Source organism: Protopterus annectens, chromosome 11.part0, assembly GCF_019279795.1.
Source record: "Protopterus annectens isolate FY-2018-M chromosome 11.part0, PAN1.0, whole genome shotgun sequence".
Taxonomy (NCBI): Eukaryota; Metazoa; Chordata; order Ceratodontiformes; family Protopteridae; genus Protopterus; species Protopterus annectens.
Genome location: NC_056745.1, coordinates 656,024,809 through 656,045,060, shown reverse-complemented (window position 1 = coordinate 656,045,060; position 20,252 = coordinate 656,024,809). Strand labels below are relative to the sequence as shown.

Sequence of the window (20,252 nt, the reverse complement as noted above, 5' to 3'; positions counted from 1 at the left end):
TTTAGTGTTTTATATAATACAAGATGTTTTATATGTGTTTGTATAATATACATTTTATTTTTTAATAAAATATTTTAATACTTTTTTGTTTCATTAACATATTTACAAAATGTTCATGCTGTTGTTTTATGTGTAACTAATCCTGGTAGAAGATTATATAATTTTTTATGCTTTGCTACACATGAATGGGTTATCTATTTTTTATTAAACACTTTAAATGAGTAGCTTGACATCCTCCATGTTAAGGAATGGCTAGAGTCAACAGACTGAATATTATTGACTTGCAGCTGTCCACATCTGTGCTGTTAACATATTTAAATCAGTTTTTGGGTGTATAGATGAATTAGTTCTGATGAAGTTCATGTGTGGGACACCAGATTAACTTTTTCATTACTTATAAACTTTATTAGTTTGTTGGGATTACTGGTGTGGTTTCCAGCGTATTATCTTTCACTCTGAATACTTCATTTATGGTGGCAGTGTTTTTTTGTTGATGTTTGTAATATCTTTTATTTAGTCTCTGCCTACATATTCATAGCTGCCATAACAGAAGCCTTTTTAGTAAATGCTCCTAAATACTTCATCTTATTGTGCTCCCTTAGAAATAGGCATTGGTCAACCAATTCCTCAGTGGGTAGGTGATTTACAGCTACGGCCTCTATTTCATCTTCCTTAATTTTACATCCTGAAAAGACCTGAAACTGTCTCAAAATGTCCTTTTCTGGATTCATTAAATACAAAATATCATTTTAAAGCTAGGTTTTGGCACTAAATATAAAGCAAGAAACAAACGTGAAAGAGGACAACCCTGCTTGGTTCCTTTGCTTTAGCTCAACTTATAAAGGAACTCTCCTACTTTAATTCCATTGCCTAATCATAAAATCCTTGCTTACTCTGTTGAATGCTTTCACTGCATCAAGACCCACCAACAGCAGAGGCATTTTCTTACATTCTGCTTCTCTCTAGACCATCATTACTCTACTAATGTTGTCAAATGTTTGCCTCTCCTCCAAAACAACACACTGATCTATAGCTATCAATTTTGGCAATAGATCTACCATTTTTTAGGTAGTAAAGACGCAAACACTTTACAATTAAGGTTCAAAATTGAAATGGGTCTATATGAAACTGGGTCTAATGGGTCTTACCACAAATTTCTTCCAAGATGCTGGTGCTTTCTCTCATTTTAAAATACCAGTAAACAAAATCTTCCCGATCTTTTATCATTTGCTTCCCTCCAGACTTCCACAGGAATATCATCTATTCCTGGAGACTTCACTGTAGCTTGATTACACTTACCATTTTTATTTCATGTCCTCCTCTATTATCTATTAGTTGTTGAGCTTCATCTTTCTCTAACATTGGCAAAATTAAGTCTTCCATAAGTATTCCAATTTGTGCTCTTACTCGGTTTCTGCATTCCTCTGCTTTATACACATTTTCAAAAAATTTCCGAAATATTTCTAACACCTCTAAAGGATCTAGAGTTATTATTCTTGTCATAGGCTGCCAAACCAACTATAATCTTAAAATAATTTAGCTACGTAAACTATACCCCCCGACACACACACCTTTGGGAGTTAGGTGCCAACAGCTAACATTTACCCTTTCAGAGCATTTACCTTTACACAAAATGAGCCACTAACAAAATTTTTGAAACTTAATAAATACAATTCTTTGCTTAAAGATATTAGACAATATAGTTTTTAATTAAGAAAAACAAAAAAATTAACCGAAAAACATCACAAAGCACCAGTTTATTCCAAATGTTGAGCGCTTTCGTAAGAACAATGTCAAACTTCTTCAGAATACAGTTAAAAATCACAATTAAGCTTACATACAGCAATGAAGTCACATGACTAAAAATTCCACCTCTCAATTAATCCTTAAAACAATACATGCATCTAATACAAAGTTATACACATATAAGCACCTACACATATAAACACCTTGCCTGTTTTTGAAGTCTAGCATCAAAATTCCTACTTATAAATACCCCCATATGTACATACAAGCCCTTAGGAAAACACAAATTCAGCTTTTAATTTTAAAATACTGTTTATAGTAATGGATTCATTTAAACCAGGTGGTACAATGGCATTACTCCTTAGCTGCCAAATCAGTTCTTTATATTCAAGTAAAATTTCATGTGGCCCTCCCCTCTGGTCAAAACTAACTTTTTTATACAAGAATAGTTAAAAAAATGCGTGGGAAACCTGATAATATGTTTGGCTAATGCATTTCTGTAATCCAGCTTGTGAATATCATATTGGTGTTGGTAAATTCTTGTTTTAAACCTGTTCTTGGTTTTACCTATATAAAATGAGGCACATTGTCGGCACAAAGCTATATACACCACATTAGTACTGTGACAGTTCAGTCTGTGTCTAAAATACATGTTCCCTTACCTAGGCATAGACACTTCCTCACCTTCCTTAATAAATCTACACTGGTTACAGTGGCCACACTTATTCATGCACCCCCCTGTAAACCCTTCCTACATCTCTCAAGCATGGATGTAAAGCACAAATCCTTTTTGTAAACCACATTTGGTTTGTGCCCAGTTTTTTCAAGGTACTCTCCATCAGCTCTAAAAATAGTCCAGTTGTGGTTAATAATGTTCCTTATGCCATCAAAATGTAGGTTATAAGGTAAAATCAATGCACGATGGAAATTGATACTTTCATGTCTGTTGCCCTCCCTACCATCAGACAGTCCCTCCTGGATTTGTTCCTAGCAGGGGGACATATGTTCCTTCCTGTCTTTTTCTGGTAACCTCGTTAATAATACTATTGAAGAACCATAGGTGGTAACCCCTGTTCAGCAACATTCTTTCAAAACCGTACATTGTTCCACAAAGACTACATCCTCACTAACCATATGGGCTAGCCTTACCATTTGCCCCTTCACTAGTGATTTCATTTGATGGAGTGGGTGAAAACGTTTGTAGTGCAATAGGGCATTCAAGTAGGTGCGTTTCCTACAGAGATTAGATTCAAATCTCTTCTTCACCCTGTTTTTAATAATCAAAACGTCAAGATAATGCAGTGTATCTGCCTCTACCTCCATAATAAAGTGAAGGAAAGTAGTGCTTGAATTAAGAAATTCAAAAAATTAATTCAGCCTTTCTCTACCCGCTACCCAAAAAAATAACTGTCATCCAGGAAGCGTCCATAAAATGTCCAACATCTATTGAACTCTGAGTTAAATATCTGTTCACTCTCCCAGTTGGCCAATACAATATTGGCAAACGTAGGGGCACAAACTGCCCCCACTGCTACCCCTTTTAACTGGTAGAATAATTGATTTTCAAAAATTATATAATTGTTTCCCAATATCATGTCCATAAGTGCCACAATAGTAGAAACTTTTCCATTATCTACCCTTGGATGTTTACAGAGAAATTATTGAAACATTTCTAGCCCCTCCTCATGGGGTATTACAGAATATAGATCACAGACATCTATGGTTACAAATAGCAGTTCTTCAGAGTACATTTGGTTAGAAACCTTGGGCAGAAAGTCCTATGAGTCTCTAAATATATAACTACATTCTGACAACAACCATTTTATCTTCTTTTCCACACATTTTGCTAAAGGGAGCGTCTTAGAGGCTTTTGCATTAACAATCAGCCTCAATGGAGGATCGATGATGCATTTATGGGTCTTGAATGAATATTGCCTATCATAGAATTGACTTACATTTAGAAGACTTGTTGTTAAATAATCAAATCATTTTGAGTGACATGGACTTTCTCAAGGTGTTCCACCCAAGGACCCCCACCATATTTGGTATACCGAAGACCCATAAATGCATCAATGATTCTCCATTGAGGCCGACTGTTGATGCAAAAGACACTGAGATGCTCCCTTGAGCAAAATTTGTGGAAAAGAACATAAAAGGGTTGTTGTCAGAATGTAGTTATATATTTAGAGACTCATGGGACTTTCTGTCCAAGGTTTCTAACCAAATGTATTCTAAAGAAATGCTATTTGTAACTACAGATGTCTGTGATCTATATTCTGTAATACCCCATGAGGAGGGGCTAGAAATGTTTCAAGAATTTCTCTGCAAACATCCAAGAGTAGATAACGGGAAAGTTCCTACTATTGCGGCACTTATGGACATGATATTGGGAAACAACTATATACTTTTTGAAAATCAATTGTTCCATCAGTTAAAAAGGGTAGCAATGGGGGCAGTTTGTGCCCCTACATTTGCCAATATTGTATTGGCCAACTGGGAGAGTGAACAGATATTTAACTCAGAGTTTAACAGATGTTGGTCATTTTATGGACGCTTCCTGAATGACAGTTATTTTCTGGGTAGCGGGTAGAGAAAGGTTGAATGAATTTTTTAAATGTCTTAATTCAAGCACTACTTTCCTTCAATTTACTATGGAGGTAGATGCAGATATACTGCATTATCTTGACGTTCTGATTGTTAAAAACAGAATAGAGAAGAGATTTGAATCTAATCTCTATAGGAAACCCACCTACTCGAATGCCCTATTGCAGTACAAAAGTTTTCACCCACTCCATCAAATGAAATCACTAGTGAAGGGGCAAATGGTAAGGCTAGCCCATATGGTTAGGGAGGATGTAGTCTTTGTGGAACAATGTACGGTTTTGAAAGAATGTTGCTGAACAGGGGTTACCACCTATGGTTCTTCAATAGTATTATTAACGAGGTTACCAGAAAAAGACAGGAAGGAAAATATGTCCCCCTGCTAGGAACAAATCCAGGAGGGACTGTCTGATGGTAGGGAGGGCAACAGACATGAAAGTATCAATTTCCATCGTGCATTGATTTTACCTTATAACCTACATTTTGATGGCATAAGGAACATTATTAACCACAACTGGACTATTTTTAGAGCTGATGGAGAGTACCTTGAAAAAACTGAGCACAAACCAAATGTGGTTTACAAAAAGGATTTGTGCTTTAAATCCATACTTGAGAGATGTAGGAAGGGTTTACAGGGTGGGCGCATGAATAAGTGTGACCACTGTAACCAGTGTAGATTTATTAAGGAAGGTGAGGAAGTGTCTATACCTAGGTAAGGGAACATGTATTTTAGACACAGACTGAACTGTCACAGTACTAATGTGGTGTATATAGCTTTGTGACAACAATGTGCCTCATTTTATGTAGGTAAAACCAAGAACAAGTTTAAAACAAGGATTTACCAACACCAATATGATATTCACAAGCTGGATTACAGAAATGCATTAGCCAAACATATTATCAGGGTTCCCACACATTTTTTACGCATTATTGTATAGAAAAGGTTGGTTTTGACCAGAGGAGAGGGCCACATGAAATTTTACTTGAATATAAAGAACTGATTTGGCAGCTAATGAGTAATGCCATTGTACCCCCTGGTTTAAATGAATCCATTACTATAAACAGTATTTTAAAATTAAAAGCTGAATTTTGTGTTTTCCTAAGGAATTGTACATATGGGGGTATTTGTAAGTAGGAATTCTGATGCTAGACTTCAAAAACAGGCAAGGTGTTTATGTGTGTAGGTGCTTATATGTGTATAACTTTATATTAGATGTATGTATTGTTTTAAGGATTAATAGAGGGGTGGAATATTTAGTTGTGACTTAATTGCTGTATTTAAGCTTAACTGTGATTTTAAACTGTGTTCTAAAGAAGTTCTACATTGATCTTATGAAAGCGCTCAACATTTGGAATAAACTGGTGCTTGGTGACGTTTTACGCTTCATTTTTTTTGTTTATCTAAGTTTTGTTTTTGTTTTTTAATAGTTTTTAATTAACTATACAAACAGATACATTATTACATAGAAACTATAGGTCCATGGTGACAGTAACAGCTCTGAGACTACAGGCAGCCACTGAGATATGAATCTCAAACTTAAGTACAACCCGTACGTACGAACTGAGTATCATAAAAAATTTGATTTACATACAATGGTTCATAGGTATGAATGCACGTGCATTATGCACTTAAGCTCATATTTTTCTCTTACAGGTATTCGCTCTTGTAAAAATGCCTCAAAACTGTAAATTGATGCTGGTGCAGGTGATGTATCAAAGAAAAGGAAAACAGTCACTCCAACTTGTGCACAAATTCAACTTACAAACAGCTTTAAAAACGTAACTTGTTCATACCCCAGGGACTGTCTGTAGTAAACATAAGACACACGGCAGTAACTACTACCTTAACCTGAGCTGAATCTTGAGACTCAATGTGCTTTTTTCTCCATTTAAAATGACAATATTTTTGGTTCTAGATACAGAGGGTCACTTGTATTTTACCTCTAATTTTCAGTTATACAATCAGAAGATACACATGGAAAACAAGCAGTTTCAGACAGTAAGGAAGAACTGATGCTGACTTTCAGAGAGACGAACAACTTCGTCATACAATCTAAAAAGTCACACTGTAATCTGCTTCTAATCTATTGACACTACTAACCAGGACCAGCCTTTGGCCAACTGGTGCGCTAGGAAAAAGGGCTCCACAGTGCCCCCCTGCACCACCCAGTGCCCCCATCCTGCTCTACCTTTACCATGCAGATTACCGGAAAAGCGCCCCTGCTACAGCAGTGCCCTAGGCAGCCACCTTGTTGGCTTATGCCTAAGGCCGGCTATGCTACTAACCAAGCTACACTGTTCTAACCATGCCTTTCCTATACTTCCAAAAAGAAAAAAAAAAAAAAAGGTAAGGGAATTTCTTCCCAACTCTCCAAGACATTCCCACCATCTCTGAATTCAGACCTCAGCTTAAACAAGTACTCTTTAACCAAGCCAAGTGTCACTGCCCTCAGCCCGGTCACATCACTTAATCCTCGGACCACCTCCATGCTTACTCGTCTTCCTACGTTAAGACATTTCAGTATAACAATGTTTTAATTTATCAAGTTATGCCAAATTCCATAGGTATTATAATTTAAGTTCTCTTTAACAGTGGTGTTTACTTTATTTATTTGGATTTAATATATTAATACCATTTACCTACAAATGCGTTTCTGGAAAAAGGCCACATTCTTTGCATCTTTAAATACTTAAAACAATGCCTCTCTGATTTAAATGTAAATGGGCTCAAAATGGCAAAAAACTTGTCTCAAAGAAGACATTTTATATAATCCATACACAAGTATTACTATATATTATTAAAAAAAAATCTAAATTACAATGGTCATAACAAAAACTCTTTTTAATTCTGTGTCCTTTATGATCATATATTAGAATGTATCCATTTAAACATATGTGCAATGTTTATATTTAAATGTAGTTACTAGGTATGCAGTCAAGGAGAATACAGAACAGACCATCTCAGTTTCTCAAAAGCCACAAATGCCTGATTAAGTCACAAGCTCAAAATCGCATAGTAGGCAGATGAAGGCAGAGGGAATCAAACCGTGGACCACAAGAAACAGTTTGTCAACTTCTCACAACTTTAGCTCACTAAACTAACTACCAGACTTCATACTCTTCCCCAGTATTCACATTATTAGCACTTTCAAGATTGTACAAGTCCTATGCCACTAACTCCGACATCAGCAGCTATTAACATTAGTTATGTGAAGCTAGGTGTACTTGTACAACGATCTTTTAATGAGGCACATTTCATTCTTAAACCTTCTTAACTACTTTTTGTGCCTTTTGTGTTAAACTGCACATACTGTCACTCCTACATTGTAAATAAAAATTCCATCATGCACCACTATTTTCTTATGGTTAACATTCAGTTCCAGTATCCAAATATATAGCCACTATTATAATGATAATATTATGCAGTTCCCAGAGACACCCCTTCTGTGGAACAGACTCTCTCTCCATGTCAAGCAGAGTACCTCATTAATCCTTTTTAAGCACAACCTGGATAACTGGATGAGGAAGAGAAAATACACCCCTGGGATTCCACCTGTGTCCCTGCTGGACAGGGGCATCAGGTGCTGACTTGTCAGAACATGGGCTAAATTCTTGATTAGGCTTGTAATGGCCTCAGGGCCAACAGCCTACTAACTTTCTATGATCCTATGTCTCTCCACCTTAACTGCATTTAGAGACTTTAACTATGTTTCCTCATCTTTCCTTTTCTTCTTGTCCTCCTCCCTTTCCTAGATTCTCTCCCTTGAATAAACTATACATGCATGTGAGCATACATACACACGCACACATATTTTATACATATATATGTATATATATATATATATATATATATATATATATATATATATATATACATACATACACACACATACATTATATATATATATATATATATATATATATATATATATATATATATATATATATATATAGATTCATAGGTAGGTACTAGGCTATCAGCCCAAGGGCCTAAGTAAGCCTAGCCAACAAGGTTCCCTGGCTTACACCACCCAAGAAAATTAATTTCCCGTGCCCCTGTCGAGCAGAGCCACAGAAGTGATCCCAGGGGTGTATTTCCTATTTCCCATCCACTCATCAAGATTTTTCTTGCAGAGTGCTAAGGAGGAACTTTGCTTGACATAGATGGGTAGCTTGTTCAGAGTATAGGAAGTCTCTGGGACAGGAATCTACCTCTCCAGCACATCTTGTTTATTGTGGTGACAAAGTTTAGGTCCCTAGAGAGTGTAGCTCAGAGGGAATGGGATTTCTTAAGGTGTAGCATGTCCAATAGCTCTGGGTTTAACATAGCTTTACATGTTAGGCAGAGATCTCTTCGGAGTAGGCGATATGCTACAGAGTAAAGCTGGTGTTTTTTGAGACGGTCAGTGTAGGGCATCTGTTTGAGGCCAGTAATCCTCTTTGTGAGGTACTTCTGTGGCCTTTCTAGTTGCTGCAGATGACTTGTGAGGTACATTCCAAAAGGGGCATTGTACTCTATAATGGGTCTAATGAGTGCCGAGTAGAGGGGAACAATTACCTCTTTTTTCCTGGATGAGAACCCTTTTGTGATGAGGTGTGCCACATAGAAGGATTTCCTGACTACTGCAGCAATGTGATTATCAAAGGAGGGACTACTGTCCACCTGGGTCCGAAGGTCTCTTATCACACATTCAGCATTAAGTAGACTGCCGTTTATGTGGTAGTTCATGGGTACAGAGTTTTTACCAAAGGGGATGACAATGCACCTTTTGGCATTGAGCTTGAGGCCATGCCTCTGACACCAGGCATCTGTCTCAGTGAGGCCCTTCTGTAGGATGTCCACATCATTTGGGGACTTGACTATGGCTCCTAGTTTGCAGTCATCTACGAACTTCGTTAGCCAGAGGCCTTCTGTATTAGCCTGTACTTCAGAGAAATAGATACCAAACAGGAGAGGTCCCAGGACTGAACCCTGAGGTACTCCACTTGTCTCTGGTTTGAAGTCAGATATGGAGTCTGCAACTTTTATGGTGTGGGTTCTGTCAGTGAGTCAGTCGCAACCCATCTTGTGATGTAGGGATTTATACCTAGTTTAGTGAGTTTAGCTATAATTCCAGAATGGGGGATGGTGTTGAAAGCCTTGGCGAGGTCAAGATAGGCTGTGTGAACCACCTTACCCTCATCTACGGCTTTGGTGACTGCCTCAAAGAATTCAATCAGGTTCAGAAGGCATGATCTGCCTTTCACAAACCCGAACTGGGTGGGGTCCAGAGTTCGGAGGTTACCAATGTCTTTGTTTATGAGTTCCATGATGATACGTTCCATGGCCTTGCAGACCAGGCTCGTCAGGCTAATAGGGTGATAGTTCCCAGGATCAGTGGTGGCTCCCCCTTTGTGAAGTGGGATAACTGTTGCTGTGTGCCATTCAGTGGGCAGAAAGCCTGACGTGAGACTATGATTGAACATGGTGCTTAGGTGGAGAGCCAGTTCGTTCTGAAGTTCATGTAAAAACGCAGCCTGGGATGTTTTCTGGTCCCATGGATGCTGTGTTTTTCGTTTTAGAGAGTGCAGCTTTTACCTGCATAGATGTGATTACAGGGACTCTGCATTTTTCCTGTATAGATATGGGCCCTTTACGGGGGTGAGAGGGGGGGTAAAATTAGCACTGAACCTGTCTACCAGGATGTTGGCAATATCAGTTGGTTCTGTAATTTCCGTGCCGTTGTGTTGTAACTAAGAGCAGATCTGGGTGTTGCCATTGAGATTCTTGACATAGCTATAGAATGCTTTGTGGTTGCCCTTAGAATCAGTGGCAATTTTGTTTTCGTAGCTAGCTTTGGAGGATCTTATAAGGGATCTCAGCTTCTTACTGAGGCTGACCAGGCAGCTCCTCCACTCACGGGATTTTACTCTCTTTTGCAACAGTTTCTTTCTTCTGTTATAGAGTTTGTTTATGGCAGGGGACCACCAGATTGGCTTCCTTTTTTTTGGAGGATAGCGTCTTAGTTCTGTTTGTGATAGCACGATCCATGCACTCATGTAAGTGCTTATGCAGTGCATTTGTGTAGGATTCAGCAGTTGTAACTGTATTGTCTATCTGCATGGGTGTCATGAAGTTCACCACTTCTGTCTTAAGAAGCATGAAGTTGGCTTTGGAGAAATTTTTTACCATGGTTTCTTTAATGGTGGGTGGGGGTGGGATGCGGATATCTAGGGTGATTAGCTTATGGCTGGATCTGACCAATGAGGAGTTGATTTCACTGGTCGCTCTTGTTAGTAATGACTAGGTCTAGGATATTGTTGCCCCTTGTGGGGGTGTGGATAAGTTGATCCAGGGCATTGGAATTTATGAATTCCAGAAAGCGTTGAGCGATGGAGTTGGTACATGATTAGTTTTCCCAGTTAATGGTGGGGTAGTTTGGTTGAACCCTAATATTTTCCAGTATATCAAGAAAAGAGGAGTGGGAATCCTGGGGCATGGTGGGGGATCTGTAGCAATCTACAATTTGGATTGCAGTTTTGCCCAGAGTTAGTTGCACTTGCATAACCTTGGATGTATTATGCTGCGCAACAAGCCTGGAGGTGTGGATATCCTTAATGAATATGGACACATCTCCGCCTTTGGTGTTCTGGTCCAGGTTAGATGGCAGAAAAGTGTGGTGTGAGTTACAGCCTGTTAATGCAGGGGTGCTCTCTAGAGCCTTGAACCAGGTCTCAGTCACTACACAGATATCGATGTTCTCCATTTTAAGGAGTGCCACGAGTGAGTGCATTGAGATTTAGACTTCTAGCACTGAGTAGCATTACCCTCAGTTTTTGCTTGCTTGTTCTTGTTACGGTGGTGAATTTGTCATTTGAACCTTGTCTAAAAAGGCACTATAGGGGCAGCAAGAGCCTTAGACAGTATCTGGAATCCCAGGGGCGACAGGTATAGGCCATCTCTGGCAAAGCATCATGGTCTGTCGACTATGTCATCCCAGGCAGAGAGATACTGGATCCCCTTAGAATGACACCAGAAGCTTAGCCAATTGTTGAAGTCAATCATTTTGTCTTTGTACTGCAGTATAATTCTTGGCGATGGCAGGATGCTACTCAGGGCTAGGGTCATACCTGCCTGGGCTACAAGATCAGAGAGCTCTTCCATGTCTCTTTTCCTGTAGTCCAGGGGGGTACATCTCAGGTCGTTCACACCAACATGGACAACAACAGAGTCATATTTGTACTTATTGTGGAGTGACCTGAGTGTGTGGGTTATGTGGTGGATCCTGACACCCGACAAGCAGCTGACAGTATATACATGCATATATACACACATTACCTCACTTAGCTACTACTCAATGACTCCTCATACTAAACTGCCTTATATTTAATAAGTTAACTTTACTCAAGATTCTTTGTGCTATACTGGTTTAAGTTATTATATATAGTGGCTATAAAAACTGTACACACCCCTGTTAAAATGCCAGGTTTTTGTGACATAAAAAATGAGACCACAATAAATAATTTCAAAACTTTTCCCACCTTTAATGTGACCTATAACCTGTACAGTTCAATTGAAAAATAAATAAATCTGTTAGGGGGAAAATATAAAAAATAAAAAATGTACAATAAACTAGTTGAATAAGTGTGCACACCCTTAAACTAATACTTGTTGAAGCACCTTTTGATTTAATTACAGCATTCGGTCTTCTTGGGTACACACCTGCCATCAATTAAAGAGACTCTGATTAACCCCAAATAAAAGTTCAGCTGTCCTATTAGGATTTTCCTGACATTTACTCAGTTGCCTGCTACAGCAAAAGCCATGGTTCACAGAGAGCTTACAAAGCATCAAAGGGATCTCATTGTTGAAAGGTATCAGTCAGGAGAAGGGTACAAATAAAAATGTCCACAGCATTGGGATATACCGTGGAACACAGTGAAGACAATCATCAAAAAGTGGAGAAAATACGGGACAACAGTGATGTTGCAAAGAACTGGAAGTCCCGCCAAACCTGATGAAAAGACAAGACGAAAACTGGTCAGGGAGGCTGCCAAGAGACCTACAGCAACACTGAAGGAGCTGCAGGAATCTGGCAAGTAGTGGTTGTGTACTACATGTGACAACAATCTCCCATACTCTCCATATGCATGGACTACAGGGTAGGGTTGCAAGACCGAAGCCTTTTCTTACACACAAAAAAAAAAATCTAGGTCTGGCTAAAATTTGCAAAACAATACATTAAGTCTCCCAAAAGCATGTGGGAAAATGTGTTATGGTCTGATGAGACCAAGGTTGAACTTTTTGGCCACAATTCCAAAAGGTATGTTTGGCGCAAAAACAACACTTTGCATCACCAAAAGAATGACATCCCCAGGGTGAAGCATGGTGGTGGCAGTATCATGCTTTGGGGTTGCTTTTCTTCAGCTGGAACTGGGGCTTAGTCAAGGTGGAGGGAATTATGAACCATTTCAAATACCAGTCACTTTTGGCCCAAAACTTTCAGGCGTCTGCTAGAAAGCTGAAGAGGAATTTCACCTTTCAACACTACAATGACCCACAAGCATACATCCAAATCAACAAAAGAATGGCTTCACCAGAGGAAAATTAAAGTTTTGGAATGGCCCATCTACAGCCCAGACCTAAATCCAATAGAAAATCTGTGGGGTGACCTAAAGAGGGCTGTGCACAAGAGATGCCCTTGCAATCTGACAGATTTGGTGCACTTTTGCAAGGAAGAGTGGGCAAATATTGCCAAATCAAGATGTGCCATGCTGATATATTCATATCCAAGACTGAATGCTGTAATTAAATCAAAAGGTGCTTCAACAAAGTATTAGGTTACGGGTGTGTACACTTATACAACCAGCTTAATAAGTTTTTTATTTTTTATATTTTTTCCCCCTAACAGATTTGTTTGTTTTTCAATTAAATTGTACAGGTTATAGGTCACATTAAAGGTGGGAAAAGTTTTGAAATGATTTACTGTGGTCTCATTTTTTTAGATCACAAAAACCTGGCATTAATATGTAAACTTTTTATATACACTGTATTCTCTGCTTCCTTTTCTTTTGTATCTCTCTGAACAACTTGAACGTAATCACCCAAGCTATGCCAGAAATTGGTCCACTAATATCTGCACACTACCCTGGTAATCAAACTTAAACATTGAAATGGATAAATAAATACATCTCCTAAATCTTGACTGGTTGAAGAAAAGTTTGAAACATGGTAACTTTTTTTTTTTCCTTTTCATTTAGGCTTTATGTGCTTGCAGCTATGTAGAACCTTTGCAACCTGATGAAATGAGGCCTTCCTGGAATAACTGCAAAGTATGTGAATCATTGTCAAGTTGAATTTATTCAGCAACAATATTTCAAGACATCTTAGCAAGTCCGTGCCTACTCTGAGTTTTTCTGGACTTCTTCAGGGCTTGTACAAAAAATGTTCTTTCCTCCCTCGTGCATTTCCATGAACAATTAGCTACTGCTGTTACTCATCTGAACATTTATGTAACTCACTAACATAATTCCATATTTGCCCTGTATCAGTGGCATTCTTTAGCTACCATCAAGACTCCTAGTAATACTTCACAATCCCTGAGCTAAGCCTTGCATGTACCACTTTAGAAATGAGATGAACCCTATCCCCATACTATAAGCCTAGTCTCTCTCTTTCTTCTGCCTTTTTTTGTTTGGATGTTGAACTGGCACTGTTACTAATATCCATCCTAACCCCATTAATATCAGGTACCAATCATTTTTGTTAGCAAAATCCATGTTTATGAAGTAGGAAAAAATAGCAGAGTCAAGAAAAGTTTTTACTGATGGCACACAAATCGATTGCCATAAGTAGGTGTTCTCGTTTTTTGTTTTTTCCCCAAGATCTCTCTGTTGTTAATATACTGCGTTGGAATCATGTGCGACCAGTAGGGGGAGTACAGCTAGTATAACAATGTTTTCCCAAAAATTGTACTTATAGGAGGTGTCTATGAACAATAATGATCTCAAGAGAGAAGTTTGAGCAATCATAATTTGCTATACCTACCTACAGATATAAAATGTATTCGTTAATGCTGCCCCAGTATACCACGTTATTATTCTTTCTAATACATGCATTTTACTAATTATATATTTTTAACTTTTGGAAAAATTAAAAAAGAAAGCAGAGATTTCTTTTGTTCATAGGTTCATACTAGGCTATCTGCCCTAGGGCATTTATAAGCCTAGCCAGAGTGTGTATGGCTTTCGCCACCCATTTTAAATTAATTTTGCTATGCCCTTTTTTGGGGTTAGTATACTGTGCCTCTGTCTAACAGTGACACAGAAGTGATACCCGGGGTAAACCTACGATCTCCCATCCATTCATCAAGATTCCTCTTGAAGAGAGTCAATGAGGGACTCTGCCTAACCTGGACTGGGATTTTATTCCAGAGCGAAGGAAGCCTCTGGGTTAGGAATCTGTCCCTCTAGCATGTCCTATTTATTTCAGTGCTGAGGTTTAAGTCCCTCGAGCTCGTAGCTCGATGGGATTTGGATTTTCTGAGGTGCAGCATGTCCATTAATTCCGGGTTGGACATGGCTTTATACGTCAGGCACAGATCGCCTCTGAGCAGGACATATGCCACTGAGTAGAGCTGGAGTTTCTTTAACCGGGCAGCATACGGCATCTGTTTGAGACACTTGATCCTCTTGGTGAGGTACTTTTGGGGTCTTTCCAGTTGCTGCAGGTGCCTGGTAAGGCACATCCCAAAAGGGGCATTGTACTCAATTATGGGCCTGATGAGGGATGAGTAAAGAGGCAAGATGACCTCCCGTGATCTAGATGTGAATCCCTTCATGATTAGGTGGGCTATATAAAATGTTTTTCTAACCACTTTGGTCACATGGTTGTCAAATGAGAGACTGCTATCAACTTGGGTCCCCAGGTCCCTAATTACTTCTTCTGTACTTAATGGATTACCACCTATGTGGTAATTTGTGGGCACTTTGTTTTTGCCAAAGGGGATGACTATACACTTTTTGACGTTTAGCTTGAGGCCATGGCTCTGGCACCAGTTGTCTGTTCCTATGAGGTCCTTTTGGAGGATGCTTGTGTCGGCTGGAGAGTCTATTATGGCGCCCAGTTTGCAGTCATCTGCGAACTTGGTCAGCCACAGTCCTTCCATGTTGGCCTGTACCTCTGAGAAATATATACCGAACAAGAGAGGTCCCAGGACTGAGCGTTGTGGGACGCCACTTGTAACTGGTTTGGAGTCTGACATGGCTCCAGCTATTCTAACCATGTGGGTTCTGTCCCTGAGCCAGTTTGCAACCCATCTAGTGACATAGGGGGTTATATTTAGGCTGGTGAGCTTATCTATAATGCCCGAGTGGGGTATTGTATTGAAGGCTTTTGCGAGGTCCAGGTAGGCTGTGTGAACCACCTTCTCCTTGTCAATGGCCTTGGTGACTGTTTCAAAGAAATCGACCAGGTTTAAGAGGCAGGATCTGCCCTTAACAAAGCCGAACTGGGTAGGATCCAGTGTCTGTAGGTCCCCAATATCTTTATTTATAAGGTCCATGATAATCCTTTCCATAGCTTTGCAGACCAAGCTAGTGAGACTTATGGGGCGATAGTTTCCAGGATCCGTTGGAAATTCCTTCTGTTACATGTTCTACTTCCCTATTAATTTCTACTGAATATTTTTAGTTTATGTCAGGGGAAGATGCTTACTTTTTAATGTGGTGTTCCTCTCTTTTGGCACCATTTCATGCTGTTGCAGGTTCTGGCACACTGACTGACACTCTACAGTGTTGTTACACTGTGCTGTATACGTAATTAACAAAGTTTAGCAAACTGTGAGAGATTGGCAGGAGAGTACAAGCCTGTAATCTCTCCAATTATATTACAAAACAAAGACCATCCATGTATTGTTTTAAAGCAGTAATCGAATCCTGCCTTACAGTAAATTTTGCCATCATTCAAAAGTACCCACAGATATGACACCTGAAAATCAGGAGTTTCACAGAATTAGAGTTCCAGCAGACAGCAAAACAGACACAGAGTAAAATCACAGATACTTAAAAGAGTTTGTATGGATCGTGTAACTGTGTCAAATTCATTAAAGTCTGCAATAAATCAAATTCATACATATATGCAAGTAACTATAACACAACCTTTTATTTTATATTTTTCTGACAGAATTGCTTGTGCAGGTGAATACATTTACAGCCTATCATTTTTCACTGTAGTTCCACACCCACAACTCAGTTTCTTGAACTCGGAACTCTTTTTACTGTGTTACTGTATTTTACAATGCCTTCTCTAGAGATCCCAAGTGTCAGATGATACGGGGTCAGTCACATATTTTAGCTCTAATAAACTTTCTGTATTATTTGTATTACACAGAAAAGACACTTTTACACATTGACCAATGATATTTTAAAACTGCCTAAACATCTTTTCCTTTAGCCTATCACTATCTTTCACTTCCTGCCACTTATTTTTCTTTTGAACACCACTTCTATTATGTCATCCACACATTAACTTCCTAACTCCATCCTTCATTCTATCACTGTCATTCTCCCTCATTCTGTCTCTATTTTTCCCCTTTTCCCTTCCCAATACTATGGGCTCCATAATTTTTTCACTATATGGTTTGCCAGTAATTAAATTAACATCAAGTTTTATTACTGTAGGCGCTTCTTATAATGTCATCTATATTGTCCTTTCAAATTTTTGTTTTACAACTTAATTGTATGTTTGGAGCTTTTCTACCTGGGCCTAGTTGAGCTACCTAGGTGCTGCATTGACACTTTCAAGTTTTTTTTATCATTTGTCATATATTTGGCTCCATTGTCACACACATTTTGCAAAAGAAATGTTAACAAGTGATGTGTCCAGTATAAACTGTAAGAAGCACCATACCTCTTCAAATGTATCTCACTATAAGGTATCATTTTGACTCTTGAGTCTTAAAAAATTCATGCTCCAGGATCTCAAACATTTCCAATTAATAATATTTTAACAACTGCTCATAGCAAATAATACTAACATATTTTAATCAAACTGTGAAGCTGTGTTCCACATTATGAGAGGTAGTATTCCATACTTTCAAGATGAAAGGTTGACAGCTAACACAATCAGAGTATGACACTGTCAGAAGATAAAAATGCACTTGCTATCTTTCTTCCAGTTAGCACTCCACACTACTTATACCTGTTGAAGTGTTTGAAGGGGTAACAGCAACATATGGAGTTGGCAGACAGTTTCTGGTGTCTACTGCACATTATGGTATTCTTTCTTTTTTTTATATCCAAGCTGAAGCCTTGTCTGAACCATTGATGCTAGTGATTAAGATACCACCTCCTGCTGGTTTCCACTGTAGTATCAAGAAAATATGTAACCCTACAACTACTGAGATAACCACAAAAGACGACCTGCCACTGCACCATACATTTAGTCTACAGTGTTAAGGTATCAGCCTCATATGATCCTGACTGTCAGGGAAACCCCTGATTTTGGTTCAACGTTCTTCCCTCATAAAACCTGTGATTCTTTGCGCAAGTTAAAAGCACGTCTCTAAAGTGTCCTTTACAGTCAACCAATAAATGCCACTCATTGGAGTTTTCATTATTGTTCATAAAAAATGCAAGTTAATGCAAAGCCTTAACTGTTGTCGTATTAACTTGTTAAGTGAATTTGAGTAATAATTAAATACTGACCCCGATTCTGGGCGTCTGTTCCCACCTCTAATAGTTTTGGCTTTGCCTGGAATTATTCAGCAAAGTTGTTGAGAGGTACAGTTATTGAACAACAGTCAAAAATAAGGACAGTTATTAAAGTTACATAATTTTTTTGTTTCAAAGAGTGGAAGCTATGACAAGTCTTCATTTGTCAAAAATGTCACTGATTATGTTTTTACTACATACGGCTCAACTGTCCAGATTTTCTCAGAAAATGTCCAGACTTTTGCCTAATATTTTTTGGTCTGTTCCTCATAAAATTTGTTAGCATCTGTCAAATCATTTAGATTAAAGTCACTAAATAACAACATCTGAGTTTGAGCCATATCCTTCACAAAATACATGCTAACACATATTCTTGTATTCTAGCAGCTTTCTAAGTCTGTGATAGCAATATTTAAAATATATCCCTATTTTTGTGCCTTTGTCCCCTCCTAATTTTCGGCTATGTCCAGATTTTTTGCTTTTTTGGCTTCGTCCAGATTTTTTCCTAATTGGCTGAGAGGTGTGCCACGCTACATGGAAGAGGTTGAGAGCTATGAATTGCCAGAAAATAAAAGTATCAATGCAGCTAAACACTAGCAAAACGTTGTCAGCCTTGCTCTGCTCTTAGGACTAAAGCAGTCCAAGGACAGCTGCATGTGCCTAGCTTGAGACAATGCTATTTGCTGTGCGGAATAAAACAACGCTGTCATTGTAAAACAAAGAGGAACATCTCATCAAAACTATTAATAAAGTCACTCAACTCAAGCTGCATGCAATATGTTAAGCACAGACTTCAATATCTCCATCCATCGGGGTACCACTTCAACAGTGACAATCACCTAGAGACAAATTTATACCGCCAGGTTGCTAGCCCTGCAGCGGTAGTTCTTTCTCCACCACCCACATGGCCAATTTAGAGTGTCCAGTCCACCACGGAAACCGCAGCACTCAGATGAAAGCCACTCGAACAGAGGGAGGACATACAGACTCCACATAGAAGGAAGGCACATCAGCTCAGAATCTAACCGTGGAAACCTCTTGCGGTGAGGCATCACACTATCCACTAATACAGTTATACTACTTCATAAATGTGCTTACTCTTCCAACAGAATTAGCTGTAACGGGACCCTGGTGAAGAACTAGTTTCGCTACTACATCATTATTCACGAAAAAAAACAAGCATAACACAACACTCGCCACAGTGACTATCTACCTCAGCCCTTTACAGTTACAGGCTCTCACCTTGCAATCTCTAAGACCGGAAAAAGCCATTCTTCCAACAGCCCTGGTTGCCTGTAACCTACAGAATACAAATTTAGCTTAAAACCCTCCCTTTCTGTTTACACCAGTTAATATATGTAATATGTCGTAAGGAACGCGCCGTGCCTTTGCAACTAACCATCATTCACTTTCATGCAAAACGTCTGTGGAACTTCGCCAAGATGTGGGGCGGAGAATGGACTTTGAATTACAAACTTACTACATTCAAAACCACAGTCAGACGAGGTCAGTACTGCCACTGACGGAGCCGGAGGGCTTCGGAAATAGTGGTGACAGATAAATTCAGCTTAGTATTAGGAGTGCTGTAGTGCACTAGATTTTGATGCTTGCACGTGATGATGGTGCGCATCGTTTGCTGTATTTACGGTTACAGGAAAGGAGCTAGCCTCTTACTTTCCCCCAACTGCGTAACGTACTGTGCAGATCGTGATGTCTTTAGGCCGTGGGGCGACATTTCTATACTTACTAGCATTTACTAAATGTTCAATGTGTATTATTATCTTGGAGCTTTTCTCCCAGGGCCTCCGCTGGAAATAGGCATATATCCGGTTAGACTATTTTGGTCAACAAATGTAAAATAAATAATTTCATTTTGTATTTTAATAAAGAAAATAATTGAGTTAGGGGTGGACCCTCTCCCCCCCCCCCCCCCCCCCACAGACACACACACACAAATCGTTAATTATTTTACTGTATTATCTATTATGTTGTCCGATTACAAAATAATTAACTTATTTTATATGTTCTTAAGTAATGTACTTTAATAACTGAATGCATCACTGACAAAAGCAGAGGGTAGCTAAGATTTTGGAACTGTACATTGTCTTGCACCCAATAATTCGCAGCTGTCCAGAATTTCGCAGAATGTAGTATTTTTGGTTCGTCTGTAATAAAATTCGTAGTTTTCTGGTAAGTCATTGATGATAGTAGTC

At 38.8% G+C, this 20,252-nt stretch overlaps 1 protein-coding gene across 3 annotated transcripts in view; it reads right to left on the bottom strand.

Annotated features, from left to right (window-relative positions):
• The window catches only part of TTC38 (tetratricopeptide repeat domain 38), a 1,219,387-nt gene extending 1,199,725 nt beyond the window's left edge, over nucleotides 1–19,662 (bottom strand). The window contains exon 1 of one of the 3 annotated variants that reach the window (XM_044088097.1): nucleotides 19,282–19,662. In XM_044088097.1, the coding sequence (XP_043944032.1) occupies nucleotides 19,282–19,311 (30 nt within the window). In that variant the 5' untranslated portion in view covers nucleotides 19,312–19,662. The remainder of the gene's footprint in view (nucleotides 1–19,281) is intronic. The other 2 variants (XM_044088098.1, XM_044088099.1) reach the window with 2 other exon arrangements.
• Nucleotides 19,663–20,252: the final 590 nt, after the last annotated feature.